The following is a 16961-nucleotide window of genomic DNA, read 5'->3' on the forward strand; positions in this document are numbered from 1 at the left end:
TAAAGCATGGATATGTGTAGTAACGAAGCCGCACACACGGAGTCCTTGTAGTCAGAGATAAGAGGTTTATTTGGTGAAACGAGCAACGCGACTTCCTTCCAAGCCAGCCAACACCAACTGACTTGTTCAGAACTCGCCCCTCAACATTCTCATTCTCTGCGTTCCTTAACAACGGGGTTGCTAAAGGAACACAGAGAATATTACACATCCTCCTCCTTTCACATTTTCTCTAATAAAAACTTAGCTGAAGACAACACACAGGGATCAGAATACAAATGTAACAGAAATGTACTAATGCAGAAGGGGATACAATTTTCATAAAGATGAATAAAGGTGATACCCAGGGAACTAAACAAACGTAACTAAATGTACCAATGGAGGAAGGGATACAATCTTCCTAGGGGAAACGCAACCCAACAGGATTAAAAACCCATTTATGTAAATTGTACGTAGTCTTGTAGATAACATGGTGGTCTGCGTGTCCTCTGACTGCGACCACTATTTAAAGTCTCATCATGAGAAACAGACTCAGGACTCACGTTCTCAAATTCCGAACTTCTGACTCCCGGAACAAGCAACTGATGCTCTGCTCTCCCCTTTCCATCTGACTTAGAAACTAAATCATCATCGCTAATCATCATAAAACTGTTGTACATCTCTGAATTAGAGTCAACCCTGACACTCCCCCCTTACTCCTTCCTTTGGTAGAGTACCACTTTCCTCATATTCCACTTATCCCCATTCTCCAACTCCACATGACTTACACCAACCTTCTTAACTCTGAAAGGACCCCAAAATTTAGAAAGGCCACGGACAACTCTACCATGCCTGATCTTAACCCAATCACCCTCTGTTATGTCTTTCTCCCTCACAGGTTTACTCACTCCATTCAAATCACATACAGCACCACTCGTCAACCATGCTGGTATGAGCTTAAAACATGGCTTCCTGCCCCTCATCCTCTCAAAAGGAGAAGTCCCCGTAGCTCTATTCACAGTAGTGCGATGAGCCCAAACCATCTCTTCCACCATTCCTTTGACATCTTTCCCACTCTGAATACCCATTAGCATGGTGCCCTTCACTAATCGATTCATTCTCTCGACCATTCCTTTGGCTTGTGGATTGTAAAGGGCTGTGCGCCTGTAAATAATCCCACAGCTCTCCAAGAATTTCCTCATCTCATGTGAGGTAAACTGGGTACCATTATCAGTTATTATAACCCTAGGAAAACCTTCTTCCGTGAATACTTCCTTCAACACTCCTATGGTACTCTTAGTACTAATTTTCTGCATAAACTTTACCACTACCCATCTTGAGTTTACATCCACCATGACGGCAGCATTTCTGTACAAATTCTCCACACTTTGCATAGGACCTATAAAATCCAAACACAGTGTACTCCAGGGTAAACCGGGATCATCAATATGCCCCTGAACTCCTTGTACACCAACTTTCAACCTTTTTTCAATCTCTTTACAAGTTGTGCAATCTATGACCCACTTAGAAATCATGTTGTCCATACCTGGCCACCAAAGTACTCTCTAACTCTCTTCTTGGTCAAGGTCTGGGCAAGGTGGCTTTCATGTGCCAATACAATTTTTTTTTCCGTAAGCCCACTGGTGGAATAAATTTGTCATTTCTCATAACTAGGTTCAGGTCTACCATGGACAACTCATCCAACACTTTTAAATAGGGTCTCAACGAAGGCCAACGGTACTGTCCCTCCTTTTTCCCTCTACAATCATTCGCACAACCCCTTTGAGAACCAAATCCTTCTCCATAGACGTAGTCCATTCATCCGCCGAAAATGTACCTTCGCCCCAGTCCTCAATGTCTTACTTTCACACTCTGAGTCTAAAGGTAGCCTAGATAGACAATCTGTTCGAGCATTCTCCCAACCTGGAATGTAACTCATGGTAAATCGATACTCTTGTAGTCTGGCTGCTAACCTAGCTAGTCTAGCAGAACCTTTACCTGCCCCACCAGGACTCATGACTTTAAGTAACGGTTTGTGATCAGAGCGCAACGTAAAATCGATACCCCAAAGAAGCGTTCTGAAATGCTCCACAGACCACACAGTGGCCAATGCCTCACGTTCTATCACTGAATAGTTCCCTCACAAGCCGTCAGAAAGCGGGAAGCAAACGCTACAGTCATCTCTTTTCCTTTACATACTTGGGCAAGCACTGCTCCTAGGCCACAGGCACTGGCATCCACAGTCAACACAGTCTTCAGACGAGTGTCAAAAGGAGACAAAATACCTGCCTCACAAATGTCTCTCTTGACTGATTCGAAGGCAAGTTGTTGTTCTCTTCCCCACCTGAAATTTGACCCTTTCCTCAGTAATAACTTTAAACTTTCAGTTTTTTGTGCACAATTTTCTACAAACTTGTTATAATACTCTATCAACCCCATAAAAGAACGTAATTGGTCTTTGTTACATGGAATGGGTGTGGAGCGAATGGCGTTCAGAAAATCTTCTTTTGGACTGAAACCTTCTCCCGAAACAGTATGCCCTAAGTAATCTATTTCTTCCAACAAAAATTTACACTTGTCTCTCCTCAAGGTCAGACCAGCCTCCCCCAATTTGTTCAAAGCTTACTTAAGAACAGTGTTATGTTCACTTACTGTCTGACCAAAAATCAATATGTCATCCTGAAAGTAAGTTACATTCTGCATTCCAGAAAACAAATTCAACATAATTCTTTGAAACACACTCGCTGCCGAGGACGACCCAAAGGGCATCCGAATAAACTGAAATATACCCTCCATTGTTATAAAGGCAGTGAGTGCTCTAGACTCATTGTGTAACTTAATCTGGAGGTATGCACTCCTCATATCCAGCTTTGAAAAGTACCTCCCACCCTTGAGTAGAGATAAGAGTTCATTAATGTTAGGAAGAGGAAATTAGTCTGTAATGACAAATTGATTTAGGGTACGTAAATCCACACAAAAACGGAGCTTGCCATCACTCTTTTTTGTGATGACGACTGGTGAGACCCATGGAGAGGCCTCAACCGGTTCAATAATACCTTGGTCCATCATATCCTGCAACATTTCTTTTACCTCATTCCTAACTACCAGAGGCACCTTCCTCACTTTGTGTTTCATGGGGACTGCATCTTTTTTTAGTACAATTTTATGAACATAGTTTTTTAGTTCTCCTAGCTTCTCATTAAAAATGGCTTTAGCGTCTTAAAGAATTTTCTCCAGACCCTCATCCTCAACCACTAGAATCTTTCTGTCAGAATGAGGATCAATGATAATGTGCAAGTCAAATTGATGCCCCCACCCTAAAATGGGTGGTCCAGACAAAGCCACGTAGATTGCCAAACTCTATCTGAGAAATAAAATAACCTAACACATCAATCTCTACCCCTTGATATCCTCTGGGGTTTATGTCTTTAGGTAGCAAAGGAACTTTATGCCATAACTCGATCCACAGTGACTTAGGTACAATAGTATATAGTGATCCCAAATCCACCATCAGTTCCACTTTCTTATCAGCAATAGTAAACATTCCTTTAGGTCTGTTCTCCCTTCCTCTTTCTGATAAAGGAGCCTGGACAACTAAGATGCAATCACTAACACCGTTCTCTTCTGCCAAATCCGCCACCGCAACTCTTGAATTGAAGACATCCTTGCACATCCGAGCAAAGTGGCCCTTGCAACCACATTTCCTGCACTCTTTATTCACAGCGAAGCACCATTTAGCATCCCTAGTATGAGCTGAACTCCCACATCTTGCACATAATTTTGATTTAGACAAAGCTGGACTCCTGATCCCTTGTTTACTTGATGTAGCACCACGCTGTTTAGAAGAGTTTGATTTCTTTGTGACTACTGCAACCTCTTCTTCGCTTCCTGGGCTACCACTCCATTTCTTGTTAATCTCTTGCATACAAATTTCTGATTCTTCCACTATTTTTGCAATAGTAATGGCATCCTTGAGAGAGGGATTCTTAGCTGCCCACGGGCGTTCCTGGGTTTTCTTGCTCCTGCACTGCACAATGAGTTGATCACGAATCAACTCATCAGTCATTGCACCAAATTTGCACTTTACAGATAATTCACGTAGACTAGAAATAAAGGGCCTGATTACAACTTTGGAGGAAGGTGTTAATCCGTCCCAAATGTGACGGATATACCACCAGCCGTATTACGAGTCCATTATATCCTATGGAACTCGTAATACGGCTGGTGGTATATCCGTCACATTTGGGATGGATTAACACCTCCTCCAAAGTTGTAATCAGGCCCAAAGTCTTCTAACGACTCACCCTCTTTTTGTGGTCTAGTGTAAAATTTATAACGTGACATTACTATATTTTCTTCTTTAGCAAACCTCTTCTCCAACTGTAGCTTTGCTTCTTCATAAACATCTCCTAGCAGTTGACCATCATCATTGCAGATCTCCGGCAAATATTTAAATATATGATGAGCTTCCTTGCCAATAGTACCTGTCAATAACACCTTTTTCCTGTGCGCAGAGAAGTTTTGATACTCTAATGCTACAACATAGTTCTCAAAAATATCTATCCATTCTTCCCATTGGTCAGATGATTGATTTTGTAGTCCAAAAATGGAGCAGGAATGTTGATGGCAGAAGACATCTTCAATTACTAAAAGATAACACTCCAAAAGCCTTTGTAATGTAGTCTCTCAAGTGGTTGCTAAGGGACTTTCCTCTATGTCAGCCACATTGAGGAAAGAACAACAAAAGACGTGATTCCCAGGGTGGTTGCTAAGGTTCTTTCCCTTGCCACCACACCGACTATCTCCAATCACCGTGGAGTTGTGTTTTTGCTTCCTCCTTCCTTTGGTAGAGTGCCAGCTCCCCGGTGTGAGTCTCACACGACAAGGGAAGGAGCTCCAACCATCGTGCTCCTCAACGTGGGGCCTCAAGACACCCAACCAGTCTATGGGGACTTCACGGTAAGTGACACCGTCTAGGAGTACCAACGAGAAAGAGAAGAAAAAAAAAAAAAACAGTGCAGGTCTGCAGCGTGCCAGGAGCAAATGCGTGCAGGGACCAAACACGCAGCACGTGTCGACCGATTTTACAGGTCCGCTTCCGATCGCATCCTCGCTCACCTCTTTAAGTGTGGCTGGCCTTTGTCGCCAAAAATGTAGGAACGAAGCCACACACACAGAGTCCTTGTAGTCAGATAAGAGGTTTATTTGGTGAAACGAGCAACAGTGGGCAATAAATTCCCCTCTGTTGGCAGAGATGGTGGAACTTTGGCCACTCCATGTTAAGCTTGTAATGTGGAATTCTGGCCAAATTCCGCCAACCTGTTCATAGAATTCTGTGTAATCACGCTGAGTTTTCATGAACTCTGCGGAATTCCATTGAGTGAAACTCTATGACTTCTGCCCACCCCTAGACATGATGTAATAGGTCAGAGTGCAAGAGGAGGCTGTGCACGTATCTGGGAGGTTCTCTTTGGAGGTGAAGTCACAGAGCCAGACCTCCGCCCTCTCAGTATTTAGATGAAGAATTAGACGTTTGTAGTTGGATGATAAAGAAGAGTTTTAAAAAATTGGACTGCAGCTTGACTGCATATTTCTCTTACTTTATGAGAGGGGAAGCTAACATTAGAATTAAAAACGTAACTATTCCAGAGGTTTTATAGGTCAAGTCATTCATAGTATTGCTAGTATTAAAACTATGAACTCCAATACTCACAATTGTTCCAAATTTTGGTGGACCAGATGTTTTGATGACAGGTTCAGTGTGATAGACTTTCCAGTCTAGCCCTATACGTTGAGGTAGAAGTGGAATGTGTGTTCTAGCTGTGACATCAGAGCTAAAGCCATCTACTGGTGTATTTTTTTGTAGAGGATCCTCCTGTGCCACAAGACAGAAGTTTGTATTGCTTGTATTGTTTGTATTCCAGGGTATGTCTTTGAAGATTCAAAGCAGCTAACAATGGGAAATCAAAATCTGCATTGTGTGGAAACAGGTATCTTTACCACACATCACCTACTCCTATTTGGCATATTCAAAAGTGCTAAAGAAGCAATCAGGACCACCTAAAAGGAACAAATAATGGAGTGGCCCATTGAGGTTTGATGTGGAGGATTCCAGATTTTGGGAAGAAAAATGAGAGCTGAGCACCTCAGTGAAATACTGTCTAATCCAATAGAAGATTGACTGACACTTAGCACATTCAGGCCACATGTGATGATTGTATCAGGAAGAAGGTGGGTGACAACTTGGAGTGGGTGGCCACTTTCTCTAGTATCTTGTCTAGGGCTTGTTAGTACCATCTTGACCAGGGTCTTTTCTGGTATATGGCAACACTAATGCACTTATTTCACCTTATTGTTCTCATCTAGCACTAGTCCAAAATGACAAAATCAGCAAGAATGATATTTGGCAGCTGAATATGACATTTGCAAGCATTTATGTTTGATTTTTATTTAACAATTCAATGAAACAAACCTGGGAGCTGATTCACAAAGAGCCTCCACAGTCATTACTGAGCCTCTGTAGTCATCCCCGAATCTCCACACTCATGTGGAATCTCTGCAATGAGAAACTGCAATGGGAGAGCCCACCACAACTGTGGAGCATCTGGAGCAACTGCAGAGGCTCTTTGTGAATCAGGCCTTTGGATTTGTTGTTGATAAGGCACCCATTAGCAGTATTTAATTATAAAAGACACTAAACCATGGGGCAACTTTGTGAATATTTGTGAAGCTTCAATACTATTGATTTAAGCTTGTAATGTCTCTTCTGTTACGTATTTAATATTTGATATAGTACCTTGTCTAAACGCATAACGTTTCACATTGCTCTTTGACTAAATATCTGTTTGCTAAGTAAGGGATGAATACTGAATGGATGGAGGGGGAGTCTTTTCTTTGCATCTAATTGTAGTCAAACTACCTTTGCAATTTATTAGGCACCATTTTCTTCTTAACATGTCAACTTAACTCTATGATGGCAATTTTGAAACATTAGATGAATAAGTGCATTTCCTTTCCTCTACTGAATGTGTAAGGTCTTTAGTGATGTAAAACAAGTCGATATATTCCTCAATACTCATGTATCTTGACATATTAATAAGTATACACCAAAATAAGGATACGTTGTCAATCTCTTATAACCCTTCATCTGCAACTATTTATGGACCTTTGGCATATCTTGGGCAGTACTAATTATAATTATTAAACAAATATCATATTCAATACTAGTTATAATACAAGTGAACACAAACCTCAACATTTAACCATATACAGCAAATTATACTTGACAGAATTGTGCTGGCAGTATCCAAAACCTAAAAACTCTAATGAAATTATTTCATTTGAGCTGCCTTTTGGTCTTACAGCTAAAGCTTTTTTTGTTAACGTTTTAAAATATATACCTAAAGTTAAGCAAACAATTTAATCTAAGACCTTGAAGTCAGTATCTGACGGTATCTGAAAATCATATATTGTCTGAAGTTCATAAAGTGTTGTTCAAAATGTCCAACATGCAATTTTCAAAATGCAGAACTAGAAACAAAATATTTCACCTTAGCCTTCAATTTGTCTCCTACATTAATCAAACACTTAAAGATTCATCCCATTTAAGGACACTTGAAAGAAAGTCAAAGAGCTTTGTTCCCCATCAATTGCCCCTTGTTTATGGCATACGTTTAGTGAAAATTATACACTTCTTGTAGTTTCAATCAAGGAACCTTTGAAATATTTGTGCCTCTCTGCTCTCCTGGACATGGACGTAGGATACGGGCTAATAAACATTGGATGAGTAGGTGGATGGATGAATTACATTTATAGAGCACTTACGGATACCATATTGGGATGCTGTTCTTCCTTTTGCCCCTCGTGCCCAATATATGCCTCTCCTTCCAGCAGCGGGATATGGGAAGCCCTAACAGCAGGCTGACACAGTTGACTGTCACTCAGAGATCAGATGCCCCCCTCTTTACCGGTAGAAGGTGGCTGGGGGGATTACTAGATAATTGTGTGGACACGGCTAAAGATAACAGCAAACAATGACAGAAGTGTTGTTGAACCTAGGGGAGCTTAATCCATCCTACATATCGTTAGCTAATTTTGCAAGGCAAATAAGGTGAAAGATGGAGTTAAAAGGAAAATACATGCTATGTATCTGAGGATCTGATATGTCGAGACCTAAGGAAGCCTCCCACTTTCGATACCCTACTGCAGAATGACAGCATTTAGTATGTTCCAAGTAAGTATATATTCCTCGATACACAGGAAATTCGACAAACCTTTATTTAATGTCAGTAAATATAAGTCTATGGGTTAGCTTTTTCATCTGCTTTTGGATGTGAATTTGATATGATGCATGCGTATGCTCTCGGGTAACGCAAAAAAACAGAATCAGATGCCGAGTTCACATGCATGCATTATAGTTATCAATGTAACTTGCTGTTATATTAAAACCGGTCAGAATTAAGATATGTACTTCATAACATTGTTACATGCGGATCTAATGATTGTCTTCACTTTCACGAGTTCCCTTGAGTCCAAACTTGCGCACTGCCGCGATAATAATCTCTGTTTCTGTCAGTGAATGACATCTCATTATGTATATTTTATATCAACACTAAATAAGACAAAACATGCAATGCGTTGCATCTGTCCTGCTGGCAGCTGGAATGTCTGGGAGCGCAGGAGGCACTCCGACTTGGCAGCAACAGGCACGCACTGGCGATGTGGAGATAACAGTAGAAAGGTTCTTTATGTCTCCTCCTGTGGCTCGTGCAGTTTGTCTATTACTTTTAAGTGCCTCTTGCAGAAGACTAGTGTGTAATGCAGGTCGGTTGATCACAAAACATGTTCACGGGTATACTTACATGGGCATCTTTCCCGGCCAGTTTGCACAATTCGACTCTTTCTCTAGCTGCAGGCCAATAAATCTGTCAAAAAGAATGTCACATGAGAAGAAACTGGAAACTGTGAATCTGAATGCAATTGATACAGTTCTCCAACAAAATATGAAACTGTTATACTTTAAATTAATTACGTTTGGTTTGCTTTAAGCGCAGTTAAAACAAAACTTGGATATGATCCTAGTCCACTTCATAGTCCAAAAACCATAACTATCCAAAACTCCAGACCTACATTTATTGCCCAAATAAGGTGATTGGTCACATCCAGGAGATGCTAACCGATACATTTCTGCCCTACATTGTGTCAACTGAAATTATATACATTTGCACACTGGCTATTCAGATACTGCCTAACAAAACGTATTCTAGCACTGAGTGAGAAGGTGAAGCATGATTTCCTTATAAACTTAAAAATATATTTGTATCAAGATAAAGTAAGATTATGCAATAAGTTTGAAAATCTGTAACTGTGTAAAGTACTATTAGTCGGTGATTCTACACTGAGTGTATGCTTGTAGAAAAAATGTTACTTTGTATGTGTATATAGGACTACGATTATGATAAACGCTTGGACTGAGATAAAGATGTATCACCATCAGAAACATAGTTTTTAATAATAAAATGTACCTTACTTTCTATTATTACCCCTTTCAAAATCAGGTCCTCAGGCAAAGACCAGACAATACTTGTTCGGATACTGCCCTTCGGTTCAAAATCAGGGAATTTCAAACTTTAGCAATATGGACTACCAGGAACCTGCGACTATGCCTTTGGCACTCGAAAAATCTTTTACTGAATTACAGTAGCAGTACTGACTGAGATGTAATTGCTGGAATAGTATGGGGTGCCAGATTCCATATATGACCGATGATTAAAAAAAATGCAGGTTTGATCTGGTTGCCTTATCCTGAAGTATTTGTATCCTATTGATACTTTTTTGGGAAGTATGATATAGACCACATTCCAAGAATGCCCAAATCAGGGATAACATAAGCTTCACCCAATGATCATCGTTATGAAGGAATTAACACATTTAATTAAAGTGATTAGCTAGACTGTTAAAGCTTTTTGCCCTTGATTAGTAGTTTTACTTCATTGGTGTAGATCAATGGGGCTCATCATTAAGGAACCAGTCAAACGTAATCATCTCTGCCCCACAAATGACAAGGATCTTAAGCTTATATCCATTCAAACACAAGAAGCTATTGTGCATCTGATGGTTTGTGTACTCAAGATACTGAGGCCCATATATATACTTTTTTAGCGCAGCATTCTCGCCGCTTTTTGATGCAAAAACGGCACAAACTTACAAAATACAATTGTATTTTGCAAGTTTGAGCCGCTTATGCGTCAAAAAATGACGCAAATACGCCGCTAAAAAAGTATAAATATGGGCCTTAGTGACTTTCCCTGTGCTTTCCAATTTCTTCTCACATTGAATGTGGATTACGGTGTTGTTGATGCCCATGTGGTAGTACACCTTCATTTAATCCATTACCTGTGCTCGATGGTGCATATCTATGTTGAACACTGATGGTGAAAATGAAAGCCAATGGGGTTCTCCACATCATGCTCTGTGTATGAGCAGCTCAGCAGCCCAAATTCACTCTTGCCATCTCTTGCGTAAGGACATAAAGATCCATTTCAGAATCTTTCCACAAGTCACAAGTCACTGCAGCTTCTGAGGACAATTCAATGAATGTATGAATGAATCATGTCAACAGTGCCAAAAATGTTCTACGAGATGAGGAGTTTACCAGTGTCGTTTGATTTCTAACCAAGGCTTAACCCAGTCTGACCATGAAGAATGTAGTTTTATAACGTGTTCAATTTCATAGAGTTTACAGGGTACAGAAGATTAGTTGCTACAAAGATTGGCTACCAATTGGAAGTGACCATTACCTCTGGCTCTTGGGCATCACAATAGAAGGTTTCTTTTACTACTTTTATTTTTTTTAAATTGAGACACGTGGTGTTGTGGAGTGATACAAGGAGCACTTTATAGGTTTTGGTTCAGTATGATTTTGATTTATGCACTAAATCTATTTTGTTTTGTTGGTGCCTCATTGACTGATATTGCAAAGCAGAGCACTATGGCACTTTTTGTGGCTTTTAGGATACTCCACGGGTGTATCATGCCTTCTGCATTATCAACGCCAGCTAATGTTTTTGACCATTGGTATTCAAATATGAAAATGCAACAACTGTCTCTTGCAGAAAAAAATTAGTTACACTGTTTCATTCACCAATGTGTACCTTGCCTCATAATTTGCTATACTATGTTAAAAACAATTTAAACTATGTGAACATGTCATATGAATCTCCCCTCTAATTTGACTGGCACTTTATTTTAAGTTCTGTGTCATAAGTAGTTCATCGTCTCATATATTTCTGATGAGCACTTCGGGAATTTATTTTCTTATTTATGTGAACTGACCTCATTCTTACATTGTTATTTGTATATTGGCAGTCAGTCTATTAAGGAGATCAACTATGTTCTTCTGCGCCAAAAGACACTTGTCTTAATGATGCTTGGTTTTATGCAGAGATACCCCCCACCCCTTGGGAGGTGGGTTTCATGAGACCACTGGCACAGACAACCAAGTGAAGGCTGCAATGTGCTTTCTCCGACTACTAGTTAAAGCTGATCTTTGTTGGAGGAGAGCAGAGGAGAGGTACTATTCACAAGAACTTAGTCATGATCTACACAGGAAGTAAAAAGTGTGGCATAATAGCCACAACATAGCCTATGAAAACTCTCAAGATTTGTTGATGCCATTTTTTGAGTAAATTAGAATAGATTGACTTAGGAAAGGGCTACTCCCAAACGCTTTGAGAAAGTGAGACAGCCAGCTTGGAGAATGTCGCTATAAAAATGATGAACTTTGTAAACAAGCCCTATGGAAGAAAAAATCCTGTCTCTAGTTCTCTTAATCTCTCTTTCTCTTCCTCCTTGCATTGCTTGCCTTCATTCTGTCTACCCACTTTTCTCATTCTGTCTTTGAATACTTTAAGTTCATTCTGCCTCTCTCTGTCATTTGCGTTCTCTCCTCTCTCTGCACAAGACTTAAGACTCAAATGTTAATGACAATAGTTAGATATTCAGAAGCCATGGAAATTAAGAACGATTGAGACTATCATTTTTTCAGACGTTCCACTCTGTGAGAAGAATTTAGCGCCAAAGTATAAACAATGATGAAATTACACTAGCCTGAAACATCTTCACATGTGTCTTTCTTAACCGTGAGATTTCTGCAAATCTTCTCCAAATACGTTTTAGCAAGAGCGTTTCTATAAATTTATTTCGTGAGTTAATAAATGAGCTATTTACCCTCTGAATTGGCCTCTTTATCTTTTTATCTAGTAGTACAATATTTACAAAGAATATTTACAATGGAACAAAGAGCACGCTTCAGCTCCTTGAAGTACCAACATGTGCGGTTGATTCACACACTGCAGGATTGGAGCTAAGCCAGAAGGCACACATCCAAAGCAAAGCTGAGTCTAAATACAGCGCAGACAAATAGTGCATTCCGACACTCACTTGCTACTGGGACATGCCTTCGGCTCTGCTCTCCCTTTAGGTGGACCCATCACATCTTGGTGCTGGCTGAGAACCACGCGCATCTGTCATGTGACCAAGTTGAAAGTGACCACTTGCGTTGGCCATGGGAATGATGCATTAATGCATGTGTAGGCTTTCAGCAGTATTTCATTTCAAGCAATAGACTGATGGCATGTGGCAACCATAGGCAGGACGGATGCTATTACAATATTCGTTCCCAAATGACACTGCATTTTACAAATACTGTCCGTGGAGTCCTTCTTGGACTGTGAAGTTTGAATTGATAAATTTAAAGATGCAATTATTTATAGAGGCATTCGGAAGGCTGCATTCTTGATAGACGAATATTACGAAATAATGTACTATCTTAATTTTTATTTTCCTATTACAAACCAAAAAAAGCTTGGACAACAACGTGGACTTCCTAGAGATCATCAGCTTTGCTCGCACAGATTTTAGTTCCAGGAATAATAAACAGGCGATATCAATAAACAGGCATACAGGCCGCGCAAAACAAACTAACCTTTTTCAGATTTGGGGTTCCGTCACCCACACCTAGCAGAAAGATATGATCCTTGGCACCAATGAGCAGCCTGCTCCTCTCCTCATCTAGCAGCAAGGTTTGAAAATGCAGCCCCTCCGCCGAGCCTGGGAACGGAATGCAGCTGTTGGATAGCAGCAGGTCTGCGAAAAATAGGAACAGCTTTGCGGTGAACATATGCATGCGGTGCTCTTATGTGCTCTACAAGTAAGTTAAGATAGACAGAATTGAATATTTCAGATCTATATAATGTGCATAGGCTTAATCTGCATCGAACCAAGTAGCTCACAACGATGTTAACGGCACGGAGTAAAATAGTCAGGATACCGCATGAAGAATTTTCTAGGCAGATAATACTCGGGTAGTGCAAAGAGTTTTCATATATTTATATCTTTGAATATCATAACTTTGAATAATTATCCCTCAACTACGAAAAATTTACAATAGTTGCAAACCCCCGTTTGCTGAAAAAAACTGGATTTCGCAAGATTTTTCTAGCTGCAGTTTATGTTGAGTAACTTATTTGGAAAAGTTAACCATAGTTCATACTCATACACAGGTCCACAGTTATCAATGCCAACTAACAATTGGGAGGGGATACTTCATGTTGGCATAGGTATACTAAAATCAGAAAGCTCTTCAAACTACAGGAAGGCCAATAATTGGCATCTCTGCAGGAGGAAGCTAGTATCATTTAATCAAAGCCCAGGGGAACCACAAAGTACATGTACGTGCAAAGAGGAATGTAGGAAATTTGACGATTGAAAGCAAATTCAGTGCTGAGAAAGGATTTCATAATTGGTGGGCCCATATCAGAATTCTGATTCCATGGTTGTTACCACGCAGTACATAATAACTATCCTCACACTAAAAATTGAATTTTAATTAATTGTCACACATATTTACAACCATGTTTCAAAATGAATAGTACATGCCCACAAAACATTTATCAAATTATTTAAATAAGAGAGAGATAAAACGACACAGATCTATGGTACCTCATTTGTAGTGATGATAATAATAATTGAATCTTTAATAATTCCAACCCCGTTTCCCATACGTAGGTATCAACAGGAGGAGCAAAGTCTTCTTTCATTCCAAAATTAACAAGCAATTTGCAAAACAGTAGATGCTTCCAAGAAAACACAAGTTACCTATATTCTCATCTACAAACCTAATAAGAACAATAATCCACATGAGGTTCATGCTAGCTAGCTACATTGTATTATCATATGACTGCTGACAGCCAGAACAGCTCCATATCTTGAGAGACTTTGAGGCACAGATGTTGATTTAATTATGTTTCATTTGGAATTTAATGTTCTTAACTACATCTAGAGCAAGTTCTAACTTTTTTACTAAAGACTTTTAAAAACTAGAAATCCTTAAAATTATGGGGCTTATTTACAAACGGCTTGCGCCATCGGTATGTCACTTTTTTTGATGCATCAGCAGTGCAGGCTGAAGACCCACATCTACAAGGCCACGCAAAGCCACTTTGTGTGGCTTTTCATGGCCTTGTAGATATGGAGTAAGGCAAGCTACTGCTTTGCCTTAATCTGCATCAATGAAACATTCCATGGGCGTTACGGTGTGTGTTCCCACGCAACACCCATGGATTTTGATGCATTCCCAGATTTACAAGGATCTGTAAACCTAGGAATGTGTCAAAAGCAACGTGAAGAAACAACTTTATTTCTCCTCATTTGTTCTGCAGCACACATAGGAGGACAGACAGAGGAGGAAAGAAACTCCTCCATTGACTGTTTTTGTGCAGGAAGGTTTTCCTTCACAAAAATAATCATTCCTACAACGTAAACACCCTAGCACTATGGTGCAAGGGTGCCTGCATTGGCACATGGCCTCCCATTGTGTGCCAGTGTAGTTGAAGAGGACAGAGATATGTACTATCTAGTAGATACCACACATTCATGCCCTTTTCTTATGACGTAGGGTAGAACAACAGAAAGCTTGTGGCACTGCCCTGTGCCAAAATATTGTAAATGACCCCCTGAGAGTTTAAAGGAATGGTGAGGTAAAATTATTCAACATAGTTTCCTTTCACATAATCTATTAGGCATTTCAGTTTTGTACTGGATGCAGATCTTGAGGCATCTGCTGCTCCTAAAGCGTTTATCACCTAATTAGATTTATGAGTTAGTTGCTTTTTTATTATCCCATTTTGGAACAGTACCCAAGCAGACTATTCTTTGAAGGCTGTACCAGAGGTACATGCTTGCTAGAAATGGGTTTTCTGGTTGACAGAGGTATGCACAGAGATGAAGCAGGACCCATAATCCTAGTCAGGGTAGGTCACAAAAGACATCATAAATTAACCTGTGATCAAGCCCTAGTTGCATGAGCCAGCATGGGCCAGCTGCAGGGACCCAGTTGGGCCTGCTAAGCCAAAGTACCTTAAAATCCTGGTGCAGGAGCATTGCAGTGGTTTGGAACCACGCCGTCGAGGAATTGCATCAATTTTCCCCACTCAGTCGAGGCAGTGCATTGAAGGTCCTCATGCAGCAGTGACGATGCATTGGAACTGAGATGTAATGGAGTTCTGGTGCAGGAACTAGCTGTGTCGAGGTAGAGGCGATGTGCTTAATCCGATGAGTGCAGTTGCTGCAATGCAGGGGTTGTCATTGAGGCTGCTTTCAATAGGGAAGCTGGAGCCTTGCACTGAAGGAGTGCTGGTTCCAAAGGTAATGAGCCAGTTTTACATGTAACAGTGGAGATGAGGTGGTTCTGCTGGAGCAGTACCTGAAGAGATACCTCCAAAGGGCCAGGATTGCGGTAGCACCACGTGGCAGGTCAGGCTCACAACAGGATGAGTCCAGTTGGGTTGGTTGGAAGTTTTTTATGCCCCTGAGACTCCAGAAAACAGGAGAACAGTCAGCCTGCCCCTGGAGTCAATCTGGGTGTTGGGTTCAAGAGATGTGGGTCCAGTCCTTCTCAACCAGGCAAGGAGGGCAGCAGGCATCAGTTGAGCACAGCAAGAAAGCAGTTCTTCCAGAGCAGCAGTCCTGCAGAGTGGCAGTCCGCAGCAGCACAGCAGTCCTTCTAACTGGCAGAGAATCCACAGGTCCAGAGGTTTACTGAAGTGGATGGGCATGAGGAGTCTTTGAAGTGCACAGAGGTCCTCCCTTTCTGTCCTAGTGCCAGACTCACTTCAGGGAGGTATGCAGCCCTTTTTGTGTGACAGGACTCAGTCTATTAGTGTGGCCAGCTCTCTCATCCTGTCCTGGTGGCCCATCAGGAACCATCAAGTCACACCTAAGCTCCCATTGTGTGTGGTTGTCTAAAGGGAATACATAAAGCCCAGCTGTCACCCACCACAGACAAGAGATCAGAGACAGGCTGCAGGCACATAGAGGTAAGAGCAGGAGAATGTAAACTTTCTAAAAGTAGCATTTTCAAAAGTGTAACAATTATCCAAGTTTAACAGTCAAGAGGATTTATCATTACAATTCCATAGGTATTAAAAAATGGTAGTTCTACCTCCTCACAATCAGGAATTATAGCTTATTAGATGTAATAAGGAATCCCTAATGTTATCCAATGAGAGGGGTAGGCCCCACAAATGTGCCAGTTTTCACTATCAAGACATGTAAAACTTAGAAGTACATGTCCTACCTTTTAATTACACTGCACCCTGCCCTATGGCTACCTAGGGACAACCTTAGGCATGAAATACATATAAAAAAGGGGAGTTTAAGGCTTGGCAAGGGTTTTTAAATCATTCAGCATTCTGAGAGTAGTAAGACTGGATGATCTGCTTTGATTAGTTATGTGGTTTATTTATTTGTTAGGTGGTATGTTGATCAGTCTGAGGTGTTGATACAGAGAGTCAGAATCTTGTGCATCCTTGCTTTAGGTTAGCAGGCAATTTAGAGCCTTGAGGCTACGGCTGAAACTCGTTGGGAGGAAGAATCTGTGTGTTAGTAAAACTTTTTACATTCATCTGGAAGTGTCCTGACCTTTC

General features: G+C 40.7%; 1 protein-coding gene across 1 annotated transcript in view; it reads right to left on the reverse strand.

The window, feature by feature from the left end:
* Positions 1–16961, reverse strand: part of SEMA3D (semaphorin 3D) — a 358213-nt gene that overhangs the window by 249800 nt on the left and 91452 nt on the right. The window contains exons 3-4 of the mRNA XM_069228712.1: positions 12962–13122; positions 8838–8900 (exon numbers count right to left, since the gene is read on the reverse strand). Of these exons, the coding sequence (XP_069084813.1) occupies positions 8838–8900; positions 12962–13122 (224 nt within the window). The remainder of the gene's footprint in view (positions 1–8837; positions 8901–12961; positions 13123–16961) is intronic.

This window comes from Pleurodeles waltl, chromosome 4_1 (genome assembly GCF_031143425.1).
Source record: "Pleurodeles waltl isolate 20211129_DDA chromosome 4_1, aPleWal1.hap1.20221129, whole genome shotgun sequence".
Lineage (NCBI taxonomy): Eukaryota > Metazoa > Chordata > Amphibia > Caudata > Salamandridae > Pleurodeles > Pleurodeles waltl.